The sequence below is a fragment of the Leptodactylus fuscus genome, chromosome 7, assembly GCF_031893055.1.
Source record: "Leptodactylus fuscus isolate aLepFus1 chromosome 7, aLepFus1.hap2, whole genome shotgun sequence".
In the NCBI taxonomy this organism is placed as follows: Eukaryota; Metazoa; Chordata; class Amphibia; order Anura; family Leptodactylidae; genus Leptodactylus; species Leptodactylus fuscus.
The window spans coordinates 24,887,493-24,900,945 of NC_134271.1; the positions used below are offsets into that span (position 1 = coordinate 24,887,493).

Genomic DNA, 13,453 nt, shown 5'->3' on the forward strand with positions numbered 1-13,453 from the left:
GATCCATAGGGGTCAAACTAAACTCTGCACAGAACAGCTGTAGACGCTGGGGACGGTGCAATATCTAGGAACCACCACTAAACAGTGGACAGCACTGCAGTGCCAGTTTAGAGGCTGCAGGAACAGCTGATCTGTGCAGGGTCCAAGTGTCAGACCCCACAGACCAGATACTGATCAGGCGTGGATGGAGCAGTAGGGAAACGTCCAAGGGCCCATTCACACGGGCACAGAGGGGCACATTATGGCGCGCAATCCACGTGATAATCCGCCCCCTCACAATGGTGGTCTATGAAGACTGCCAGGCTACTATTTTTCATGCTGCTCACGGAAAAAAAGAAGCGAGCTGCCCTTTCTTCAGGCGGATTCCGCAGTTCGTTGAGCCGCGGCGTCCGCCTGGCGGCAGCAATCTCTGGAGTCGGCCCATTCATTTCAGCCTGCTCCAGAGGGGGAAGCCGCAACTGTTGGAAGCCACGACAGTCGTGGCAGGCAGGTTTTGACCCGAGAATGACGCAGTTCCCCGCGTGACTCTCGGTGCCAAAATCCGTGCTTCCACTCCCCGTGTGAACTTAGCCTAAGAGCTTCCTTTATACGTCCCATTCCCACTCCTGGGTTTGGTTATTTCATTTTTTTTTTTTTTTTTTTTTTTTAATTTAAAAACAGCACAAGGCTGAGGCCTGCGGCAGAAACGCCACGTGAAAAATTGCGGTGTTTTACAGTAAGGGCAAAGTGGATGGAATTCTAGTGAAACCCATGCCCACTTTGCTGTAAAAACCACGGTGCGGATACACCACGATTTCCAATACCAGCGTGATTTCGGAAATCGCAGCATGTCAATTATACCTACAAAAACACCGACTGTTTCCCCATAGGTATAATTGTAACAAAGTTACAATTATACCTATGTATACAAAGTTACAAGAGGAAAACTCTGCAAACTTTCTGTGTAAAGTGCTGTGGGAAGAACCAAGATACATTGCCGCTGCGGTTTCTCCCGTAGTGCTTTTTTCGCAGCGGGATGTCCCGTGGGGCCCCACATTGCGGAAACCTCGCTTTTTTTTTAGTTGTTTTTTTGAGCCAAAGTGAGGAGTGGATTGAGCAGAAGGTAGAAGAACTTTATATATATACACACACACACACACATTTCCCATTCCTTTTGTTGCCATTCTTGGCTTTGCCTCAAAAAAACTGCACAAAATCTGCAACAAAAAAAATCTGCGATTCCGCAACGTGGGGCCTCAGTCTAATGTTTTGTCCTTTTGCTGCTCCAGCCAGTTGCCTGGCAGACGGGCACAGGACAGTAAGGAGGTGATAGATGGCATGGCTGAGCTCACAGGACACAGAGGGGAGATTTCTTTATCGTTCTCACCTTCAAAATGAAATATCAAAGGACAAAATGGGGAAAAAAAGGAAATTCTGGGATAGATTTGTCTTTATTTTTGTGCAAAAAGTCTGAGCTTGACATGACCAAATGTTCAACCTGACCCTGTGCCATCCAGGAACATTTGGCGTTACATGGGTCACTTCATATTCACCTAGAAATATCTAAGTTTGCAAAATAAGGCATTTTTTTCTCCTAATGGAGCGAGTCTCGTTCTATGCCCATAACAAGCGTTCCATCTTATATGTTCTCTTTAAGCATTTGCATTGTTATAGCAGAAGTTTAGCAGATAGGCAAGCACAGGAGGTCCATATGAAAGAAGAAGCCGCGTAGCAAGCACATGTAGAGATTTTATATGCATAAGCCAAGCCTGCTCTTTCTACAGGTGAGCAGAAAGCCTACCTCTAGGTTTCTTCTGGCCTCCTCACAAGCTCTTTCCACATTAGACAGATTACTGTCCATTTCTTGGCTCTGTACCATCTTGGCGTCCAGTTCCTTTCTCATTTTTTCCACCATTTCCTCAATATCAGCAGGACTTGGTTCCCCTGAAAGTCTTTTTGAGGCTTCCTTCTGGATTTCCTGCTCTAAGGCCTCAGTCCTTTCGCTCAATTCCTTAATCTTAAGGGTGTAATCCTCCATGGTGGCTCGTAATTGCCTCATTTTATCTTGTCTTTTTTGCTCATCCGCCTTTTCTCTTTCTAGCTCGTCCAACCAAAACATTTCCTCTGCCAGCTCGGCATCATTTCGGCGGATAAGTCGTTCCAAGTAAGCAATCTCGTCTTCCTCCTCGTGAGGTCCACCGGCTCTGCCTCTTTCCCACGTCTGAATGTCTTTGCCTATAGAGCCATTCTGCATTTCCAGAGCCTTGAGTTGCTCTTGCTGTTGCAGCACCAGCTTGAATATTTCCTCTTTGCTCGGTTGTCTCTGGGCAGAGTCTTTACCAGCGGTGCCATTTTGATATTTCTGTCTATGCTTAAGCAAAACATCATTTGAGCTCATAGATCCCAAATTAAAAGTCAAAGATTTTTTAGGCTCTTTTGACCTTGTGACTTCGGTAGTAAGGGCCCGAGGGTTAAGAGGAAGACTAGACCGGATTACAGTCCTTTCCGGAGGAAGAGCAACACTGTCTGAAGAGGGGCGCTCAGCTAAACTGGGTCCTGTTCGCTTTAATACAAAATGGACGTCATTGGCGTATTGTCCACTCTTGGCCAAAAATTCCAAAGGTCTCTCGTGAGGCAGGAGTTGCCTTTCTTTGTCCCGTAGAGTCTGAATAAGAACATATCGTCCTGTCTGACCTGGAAGAGAATATAAAGTAACGTTAAGAATAGAAATTATAATGTAGACACCACACCTACATGTCTATATATTGTATGATGATAGGTCTTCTAATGAGGATAATGAGAGTGATTACTGTTGAGCCGTTGCATGCCAATCTAGGAGGATTCAGAACCAATTCAGATTACATGAACATCCATCACCTTGTATATATGACTTTAATACTATCTTAAAGCATCCCTGTTCAGCTAGGCCCTATGGCAGTGATGGCGAACCTATGGCACGCGTTCGGTCGCCCTGATTGCTCACTAACGGGGAATCTGGTACAGGAATCCCGTTAGTGAGTGATCACTGCCTTCACTGTGTGTACCGCGCTGCCTACACTGACTACAGACGGTGACCTCTGCACCGGCGCGGGTGTGATGACACAAGTCATCAGTGCACACAGTGAACAGAAGAGAGGATGTGTGGCAGCTCTTCAGGTAAGTATATTTATGTACTGTCTGGGGAGGGGGCTACTGTAGACCATTTGATGCTGTGTGGGAAGGGGGTACTGTGGACCATTTGATGCATTGTGGGAGGGGGCTACTGTGGACCATTTGATGCTGTGTGGGAGGGGGTTACTGTGGACCATTTGTTGCTGTGTGGGAGGGGGCTACTGTGGACCATTTGTTGCTGTGTGGGAGGGGGTTACTGTGGACCAGTTGTTGCTGTGTGGGAGAGGGCTACTGTGGACCATTTCATACTGTGTGGGGAGGGGGTCTACTGTGGAGTATAGAAGTGTAATCCTGTGTGGGAGCCACTGCGGGGTAGATTGTACTGTGTAGGGGGACCACTGCAGGGCAGACTGTACTGTGTGGGGGGGCACTGAGGGACAGATGGTACTGTGTGTGTGGGGGCCACTGTGATGCAGAATGTACTGTGTGGGGGCCACTATGGGGCAGATTGTACTGTGTGTGGGACACTGTGATGCAGATTGTACTGTGTGGGGTCCACTGTGGGGCAGATTGTACTGTGTGGGGTTCCTTCACTACTTATATCACACAGTATCTGTTTTATAGCTGACGTGATATAAGTACAGGCATTGCACGGTCACTATAAAACGGAAGTAGTGAACATTAATTGTTCAAATGTAAAAAAATGGCGAGACCTTTACCTTTCAGTACAAGCTCTGTAAAGCCCCATTCACACCACTGTAATTTGTGGGTCCATAATTGTCCACACCTCTGGATCTACAGAGTTTTAAGGTTAAATTGCTGTGTGGGCACGCCACGATAATTTATTGGGTTTTGGGTTGCAGTTTGGGCACTCTGTCTCAAAAAGGTTCGCCATCACTGCCCTATGGTCTTTGTGACCACGTGAATTTTTGGCTACTACAAAAAAAAAAAAAAAAAAAAAAAAAAAAGTACAACTTTCAGACACCCAGTAAAAACACCACTCACCTATGGCCTGGGCAAGGGCGATGACCACATCCTGGCAGGAGGTCTTCTCGGTTACCCCACATACGACCCTTTGCACCCCATCTACCCAGACTTTCAATTCCATGATGAAGACAAGTGATTCGGGGCAGGAAAGTGGAATGGGCAAAGCGGACGATGGTCAGTTTAGTATCTCATCACCTAAGGAAAAGGAAATAAGACGTTACACAATAGAATACACATTCCTTGACATTTATAGCATCTTTCTATAGGATTATAAAATCATCAAGGATCATATAAGGTTAGGGAAGTGAGATGTCGGCGTGAGGGACGCCATGTATCTGAATACAAGTCATAATGTTATGTTAACCAATCAGATGCTGTTTACAAATACTGTATTTCTGGGTTGCTACGTGCTGATTGGCTAGTGAAAGAGCACTTCCTGTCAATCAATCACGGGACTGATTTTTTTTAAAGGGAAACAATCACAAGAATCCAGCACATCATCCCAACCTTGGAACATTGTGGTTCATCGCTGGACGAAGAAGAAAGAGATACTAAAAACCTCGGCTTACTAAACCATCAGTGATCAGACTAGACATTAGGAAGTTCCATTGGGGTGATCCACAAGACAAGAACACGCACCCGCCCACCGGAGGGCGTAGCCGATCCAGTATCATATCATAGATAACGCGTCACTGCTTTGATTGACGAAGGAATGTGCTTATAAACAAAAAGAAAAAAAAAACAAAAAAAACAAACTTGGAGATGAAGGTGGAAGGAAAGATGGGCGCAACTCCTCAAAACGGGAGGAGAGGCCATGAGTCACCAGAGAACAATCCTGAGCCATGACATGGTATATGTCTAACCGAACATGTACACAACACCAGGTCTCGCTGTATTGAGTCATTACAGGTCAAACAGATGAATTGAAGTCAGTCCGTGACCACCAGAGGCTGCAGAACTAGTTCTCTGACAGGGTAGCGTACAAGCCTGACAACGTCATGTCAAGATGTGAACGAGAGATCTTTATTATGGGTTTGAGATGATGAATAATCTTAATAATGGATCAGGATGTTCTGCCATACCCAGAGAAGTGAATGGAGCAGTGGTCACGCATGTGCTCTACCCTTCACACGATCACTAGAGGTCGGACCCCCGGCCCCTATCCTATGGGCAAGTCCTTAGAGAATATTGTTCTTTGCTTTATTGACTTGAGATTCATTTGAATTGTAATGTACTTTGTGTTATCTGTATTGAATATTCCATAGCAAACAAAATTCCACAACACTATGTGTGTAAGTTTGGTCTTAAAGGGGTTTCTCACTTTCTATTATCCTTTGGAAGGGTCTAACAGCTGGGACCGCTGCAGATCAGCCGTTGCAGGCAACGCTGACACTACTCATTCGCTGAACAACGTGTATTCACTCAGACACCAAAGCCTATAATTTGTATAGTGAGCGAGCAGTGCGGCCCCTGGCATCTAAACATTATCTGGAGCCACAATGTCCGGGAACAGCCGATCTGCCGGGGTCCAAGGTGTCAGACCCTTGCAGATCTACCAAGGCTAGACCATCATTAGAAAAAGGCTAGCAAAATTAAGTAAAACCACCGGTTGCCATATCCTATCTCTTGCCATACAACGGCATCTCGGCAGCCACGTGACTTTTCAGGAATGGTCACCAAGTCCCAGGTCACATCAGTCAGTGAATTGCTCATGGTCTTGGCAGGCTTTTGTTACGGTTAACAATTGCTCAGCCGCAGCGAAGTTTTCCCAGGAGCGTAAATCTTGTTCTCATGACAGCCCAATATTTCGGAAAGGACACGATAGATCGAACTCTTCTAAAGCACTGAAAGGGTTAAACTGTTCGCCTACAGGTATTAACGATGTGATTTGCATTTGGAAATACCAAGACAATGTAAAGAATGCAGACAGGGCCAGTTATAGTAATGGATTGTATGAGGTCACCGCCGAAATAGCAGATCTTTAGGAGACCTAATTAATATGATGCAATTAACACAATAATCTGCTCCGAATATAAGGACATATTTATAGCGCGTGTTCTCTATAAGACACCACTTACAGTTTATATATAGTATGTACAGTTCTTAATCTTCATATAAAGTTGAGTAACTTTCTACATCACTGCATTCCTTATGTACCGATCCAGACTTACAACCTGTATTTAAGTCTAGAGAGGCAACAAGTCTGCTTTAGGAAACAGTCAGCAAGGAATAATTTGGACAGTTTAATAGAATCTTGGCCATAGACAATGGTTAATGGAACTCAAACCCACTGAATTTGTCAAGAGCAGTGAACCATCTACTGTAATGGGGAGCAGCCCTGACGGCAGGGAAAGAAGGATTGGGCATATTGGTTTTTGACATGCCTGATCTTTTGGTTGTTAGGACAGATAAGCCACCAGCAGATGTCTGGTAAGAGTCATTCGGCCATCTTTCAATAGAGAACATAGAAATCCGCTGTAAATTATTAGGGCAAGCATGGAGTCAATAAGAGATACCCAGATTTCAGCTCTGAAGCCTGCAGAATTAAGGAAGTGGTCATGGTCTATGATACGATGTAACTCAGAATCTGGACAAGGGAAGTTTGACGGATAAATCATAACGTGGTTAGGCCTTAATGTTTTTATCTGTAGGAAGACCAATGCGAACAGGGACATTACCATGATTTTTTGGGGGCTCACAAAATTCAGAATCTGAGGCCTATGCTGAAAACACAGTTATGGTCAACGTCTTTAAACAGAATGTCGCGAATTAGAAAAACACAGTTAACAGTTTCCATGAACAGCACCACACCTGTCCACAGGTTGTATGCGGTATTGCAACACAGTCCCATACACTTTGGTGAAACTGAGCTGCAATCCTTGACAAAACCTGCGAAAAACACCCAGGTTCTTCTAATTCTGACCAATCCTTTTAAGGCTAAGGTCCCATGCAACAAATCGCTGCAATGTGTGGATGGGATAAGCCAGAATACCATACACGTCGCAGGTAATATAAAACACTATTTTTTGCAGGATCCGAAACGCAGCTTTTTTGTAGCAGATTTTGCTGCGTTTTTTTTTTTTTTTTTTAGCCAAAGCCAACAATGGCTACAAAAGGAATGGGAAATATATAGAAAGTTCTTATACTTCTCCCTTCTGTTCAGTCTGTCGCAGGAAAATCTGCAACAAAAAAAAGCTGCGTTTCCACAATGTGGGGTCTCGGTCTTAGGCTTTCTACTATGCAATTCAAATGCAAGTTTCATAGAAACAGAATACAACCGTGTCCTCTTTAGTTATTGCCCATTTTCCATTACGGTGGTGCGATTTTACCACGACTTACTGGGCCATCAGAAGTCAACGTGTGACCCTAATCCTACACAACAGCCCTATAATAACGGTCTAACCCTGCCACAGATATATAGGATACCATATCACTTTGTATGGTCCTTCAAAGATCATTAAACATGGCAAAAAAGAAGGAGATCAATTTGAGAGGAGGACAGATGGAGTGCCAAAGTCTATGGGACTGAGTTGCAATACTATAAACAGCCTGTGGACCAATGTGGCGCTGTTTTTGCAAAAAAAAAACCAAAATGAGCAATGCCTAATCCTAGAAAACCATTAAAACCAAACGTTTAAGGCGCCATAGCACAAAATAACAGTCCATCTTGCGGATAAACAAGACTATTACAATCTACCATTAACGATAATCTGCTGTAGAAATCCTTTTGCGAAATGAGACTTTGGTTAATAATTATATAGGAAGCAATTACTTTACTACTGTTACCAAAAACAACTATTACCCCATGACCTTAGAATATACATACCTCCACGAGTCCAGATTCTTCAGATATTTCTTATGGGTGCGTCACCTGCTTTATAAGACGTCTACAAACATCGCCCTGTCCAGGTTCGCAACTTTCACCATCTTTAACGTAGGGACTCTCTAAGCTGATATAGCTCAATACCCAAAGAAGATCTCCTGCGCCACCAAGATAATGTCCATCAGAGCGATCTGCTACTGTCCAGCCTGGAGATGGATGTCAAGGTCCCCTTGAAGAGCCTGATTTTTATTTAGCTCCCACCCTTTGTTCTTCCCCCCTCCCCAGTTTCAGGGTAAACGGGAGTGGCTGCTGGACCTGTAGAACCAGCCTGCTCTTAAACAAAGAGGATATAGTAGCCAACACAGTAAAGCTATTAATATGCGAGTGCTACTGGTGGACAGGTGAAATTCATTTTAGGTCAAGGTGGATTTGCAAACAATATGGCCGAAGCTTAAGGAATAATGGAGATCTCAAGGACCTCGGGAGGAGTTTATTGCAGTAGTCAATGAATCGGGATCCCATGTATTGCAAAGTGTGAAATCCACAGCAAAGAGTGTTCCTCAAATACACCATAGATAAGACCCCAAATCCATGTAATGGCCCTCCTTAATACGCAAGTGTTTTGTTTCTGCCCAACATTGAAAATCCAATTTTTTTTTTAGATTTGACCACAAATCTTAACATGCAACCAAAAATAATCCACCACAAGAACCGGCCAGTGTTGTGAATTTTATAACCTTGGCATGTTGCATTTATGCTGCGGATTTTCACCCAGTAATGCAACGGCCAATCCAGAGCAAGTTCGCCTGAAGATTTTGCTGGAAATTCTTCATATATTTTGGTGCATGTTTGTGCAGGAAAATTCACAGTGGAAGATGTAGATGGGGAAACGCAGCTTTTTTTGTTGCAGATTTTGCTGCAGTTTTTTGAGCCAATGCCAAGAATGGCTACAAAAGGAATGGGAAATATAGAAGAAATTCTAAGGCTGCCTTCGCACGGAATTTACTCTCTGCTCATTCTGAACGTAAACTTGTTCAGAGTGAGCGGCGTAAAAAACAGATCCCATTGACTTCAATGGGTGCCGGCATACGCGCGCTACCCATTGAAATCAATGGGAGGCTTTTTTACCTATTGCTTTCAATGTGATACGCGCGTTTCTGCAACATGAGGCCTCAGCTTTGACTTAAATGTTCTCACCGCTTTTCTATGGTATATATGGTATCCATTGGTGTATAAGACATGAAAAACTCAGAATTTTTTTTTTTTATTTTTTTTGTGCAAGATTTAAGTCTTGTTCATTCTGTGTCCTGCTCGCCACTTTTCAAAAAAATTTAAAAAAAGACGACATAGCAGGAATGAAGACAACAAGCTTATTATAACCTCCACCTGAGATATGAACCAGGCCTAAGTCGCTTCCATGAACAGGTCAAAACCGAACGCTTGCGTGAACAAGGCCTAACGGTTAGAACTTGGTCTTAATTGTATGTACTAAGGCCCATGGTGAACACGCCACACGCAGTTTTACCACAAATTGGTACAATTCTCTTGTACAATGCTTGTTAAACATGGAAACTGATGACATTGCAGTCTGTAGACTCTCTTATAGAGCATATGGGCGCTTCAACTACCCTATAGAAGACAACATAAAAGGAACATACAAATGCTTTACGTTAATCCCCATTGAAAGAAACCCGTGCTAATGAATAGTCTCCTTAATAGCAGCGTAGACTGGGTCAAACCCTTCGCTTTGTTCTACTATCCACTAATACGAGCTACCTGGGATGGACTGTTTCTAGGCTAATAGAGGTACATGACACCATTGAGCAGTGACATACAGAGAAGGGCAAGGGTTAAAGTGACAATCTCCTCTCCACCGTCTTGGGTACGTGGGATTTGCGCAGAGGACCCTCTGGCTATGGATTAAGAACATAACATCTGCCAGGGGGCACCGCACTAGGATCAGCTTTGGACAGGTCAATGGAAGAAGAAAGCCACTAGACTATGTATAAGCAGGACAGGTGACCAACTGGGGTCTAGCCAAAGCCATGAGACACATGGATCACTTTCGCCTCCTCCCAGGCATTCACTCCCTCTTATACATAACAATAGAGCATAAAGCCTCTCGAGTATCTTTCTGCAGGTGCATTTCCCAAGACAGTATCTCTCTCAGTGGTTTCATGTAGAACAATAATTGTATTATGTCTATGTAAATGACATTATCACATGTGTTATCACAAGCCTTCTAGGTCTGGGCGTGATTGAGCAGTGAAGTTATTAAGACACGTGAATGACATTAGGGATTAATCGAAGGGCAACACGTAAGAGATGTTCCAACATCGGGTTCAATGACGTCTTAAAGGGGTTGTCCAAGAACTGAAGATAATGGATAGGTCAGCAGTATGAGATCAATCACCTGGAAAGCGTATACCATATATCTGCACTTATTCAAGTGAATGGGACAGGGGCTGCAGTTCCAGGTACCATCGCTACACTGTACAGATTGGAAACTGTATACAGTGTACAGAGCTTTATCGAACTGCAGCACCTTTTCTATTGACTTGAGTAGGAGCAGCAATATACCTTTCGACGGTTATATCAGTATCAGGATCAGTATCAATCATCTTCAGGTTCTGCACAACCCCTCTAGGTTCTCTTGTACATGACTTTCATTACAATGGACGCCTACACATGACCGTGAATTTCACAGTCATGTGTGCGGGCCAACAGTTGGGGTTGCAAAATATGAGACAGGTCCTATTCCTGTCTGATTTTGCAGCTTTGCTTCCACAGCTCCTATTCATTGAATAAAAGGGGCCAAAAAAGCATGGGCGGCACACGGGCGACATCCATGTGTCCCATGTGCTGTCCTTGCTGATCATTCATGGCAGCTGGTTATCACATGGTTGCGTGTATGTGGGTACCAAGTTAAACAAGTTATCCCATTTGGATGTCTTGGAATATAAGCAGTTTACTATAGTAGATGAGGTTGGATAAAGACATCAGTCCAAGTCCAAGTTATAACCCTACAGTCCCCTACAGTGTTGATCCAGAAGGCAAAAAACCCCATGAGGCTCATGCCAATTGCCCCATTTCAGGGAAAAAAAAATCCCTCCCAACTCCAATCTGGCAGTCAGTATAAAAACCCTGGATCAACGTGTCCTTAAAATCTAGAGTCCATAACCTGTTTCCGCTACTGAAACTCCATCAATCTATTTTATTCCCTGCTGGGACCCCTATGTAATAAGCTGTATTCTATAGGGAACTCTACCGTAAATGTTCACCTCCAATGCAGCACCACTACAGGGAAAATGAAACGTTACTTGACATCAGACATTATAGATAGTCACTTTACACTCCAACTTATAGGATCTTGAAGGTTTTACACTTTACTAACTCAGAATTGCCCTTACACTGGCCGGCCATCTTTCCTGACTTTCCCTATATACATGCACATCTCGTTGGTCATGGATGGGCACTGAATGGGCCGAGCGGAGAAAGCTGCTGCCAAACACCTCTAGCAATGGCTAACCTTACACAAGATCAAAATGATCAGGAATACGGAAATACAACAACCCGATCTTTTTCTACTATGGAAACAAATGATTCAAAACAAAAAATAGGGTAAGTATGACACCTTCATATATAAGCAACAATGAAGCAACTGTTACAATAACATATCAAAAACTTTATTAAATATCAAAATTGGACATACATGTAAAACACAAGTGCAGATACAGGGAAATAGAATTAGAGAAAATAGGGTACCAAGATGGAATTAGATCCCCATGTATTGCTACACGACACCTACAAGAGGTATATATAAAATAATATGCAGTGGCAGTAAGAAATGACAGTCACAGACCGTTTCCTACAACAAGTGGGGCGGTCCCTACACATATAACTATTGTATGCCAATGCATTAGATAATGAATGAACCCTGAAGAAACAGGGAAAATGGGCCATTGGAGAGTAGGGACCGGTCCCCTGGTTGCTTACATCACACCACCCACATGGGTAAGTGGTATGTACTTTGTGATTCTGTGCTGCTTGTGGTATTGAAACTGCTCCTTACGGCTACTTGTGGCTCAGGATATACTTTCCTGTTTCTTCAGGGTTCATTCATTATCTAATGCATTGGCATACAATAGTTATATGTGTAGGGACCGCCCCACTTGTTATAGGAAACGGTCTGTGACTGTCATTTCTTACTGCCACTGCATATTATTTTATATATACCTCTTGTAGGTGTCGTGTAGCAATACATGGGGATCTAATTCCATCTTGGTACCCTATTTTCTCCAATTCTATTTCCCTGTATCTGCACTTGTGTTTTACATGTATGTCCAATTTTGATATTTAATAAAGTTTTTGATATGTTATTGTAAAACAGTTGCTTCATTGTTGCTTATATATGAAGGTGTCATACTTACCCTATTTTTTGTTTTGAATTGTTTGCTATTATGGTAAGGACACTTAAACAGGTAGGGCCTGTTTATTGTCTCCCTATTAGGGGGTATAAAATACCACAATTATACCTCTTCTTTATTTGTTGTTCGGTATTTGTCTCTTATGGAAACAAATGGTGGGCCAGTCCTGTCAAAATTAGTGTATGATCTTATAGGGGTTTTCTGGCCCCAAATCAAAATTTTCCATTCTGATGACCTCTCTTGTGATTAGGTCATCAGTATCCGATCTGTTGGGGTATGACACCCTGATCCCGCACAGATCTTCTGTCCAATTGGCTTCTGGGTGCCGACATATAGAGGACATGGCTCCTAATATCGGTCCACTAGTGTCTCAGAACTCGGAGACTACTAGTACAGGTGATCTGTGCGGGGTCTGAGTGATGGACCCCAACCGATTGCATATTGATGACCTATCCTGTGGATAGGTTGAGGTCCCACGTTGTGGAATTGCAGTATTTGTGTTCCAGATTTTGTTGCATTTTTTTTTTTGAGTCAAAGCCAGGAGTGGCTGGTAAAGAAAAAATATTTTTTAGATTTTTATACACCAAGGAAGCCAATAAACCGCGGAGGATCCCCCTGCTAGTAATACAATGACTTGGGCTCCTTGGCTTATAAGAGATTGTATTTAAATGAAGCCATTTACTAGATAAACTATTTACTAAGCAAATACGGACAAAAGCCCAAGTTTATCAGGTAGATACAAAGGATGGTTAATGTGGAGGTGTTTGCTGAAGCTTAGGGATGTATCCCACAAAGTAGTCAGTTTCCTTTGAGCTGTGATCTTCTACAACAATGCCTTGTACCACATCATTGTCTTCCTATCCATCTTATCTCCCTAAACGAAAGCAAATACCAAAGGCAAAACTCCATTTCCTGTCCATTATCGGCCTATAATTACGAGATTAATTAGGTCTCATTTGCCTCAATGCCACTTACTTGCTCAGCGCCAGCTTCTTTGTCTCGCCCATTAAAGAATTTTTTTTTTTTTTCGGCTAATGAGGTCTCATGTGTGAATTACGTCGCACTCAGCAAATACCACATAGGAAGTTATGTGTAAGAAGAATCTGTTGAGGAACAGAGGGCGCCA

The 13,453-nt window shown here is 43.3% G+C and overlaps 1 protein-coding gene across 1 annotated transcript in view; it reads right to left on the reverse strand.

Annotated features, from left to right (window-relative positions):
• The window catches only part of LOC142213163 (ras association domain-containing protein 8-like), a 41,815-nt gene that overhangs the window by 6,138 nt on the left and 22,224 nt on the right, over nt 1-13,453 (reverse strand). Inside the window, exons 2-3 of the mRNA XM_075281392.1 lie at nt 4,096-4,272; nt 1,781-2,673 (exon numbers count right to left, since the gene is read on the reverse strand). Coding sequence (XP_075137493.1) covers nt 1,781-2,673; nt 4,096-4,198 — 996 coding nt within the window. The 5' untranslated portion in view covers nt 4,199-4,272. The remainder of the gene's footprint in view (nt 1-1,780; nt 2,674-4,095; nt 4,273-13,453) is intronic.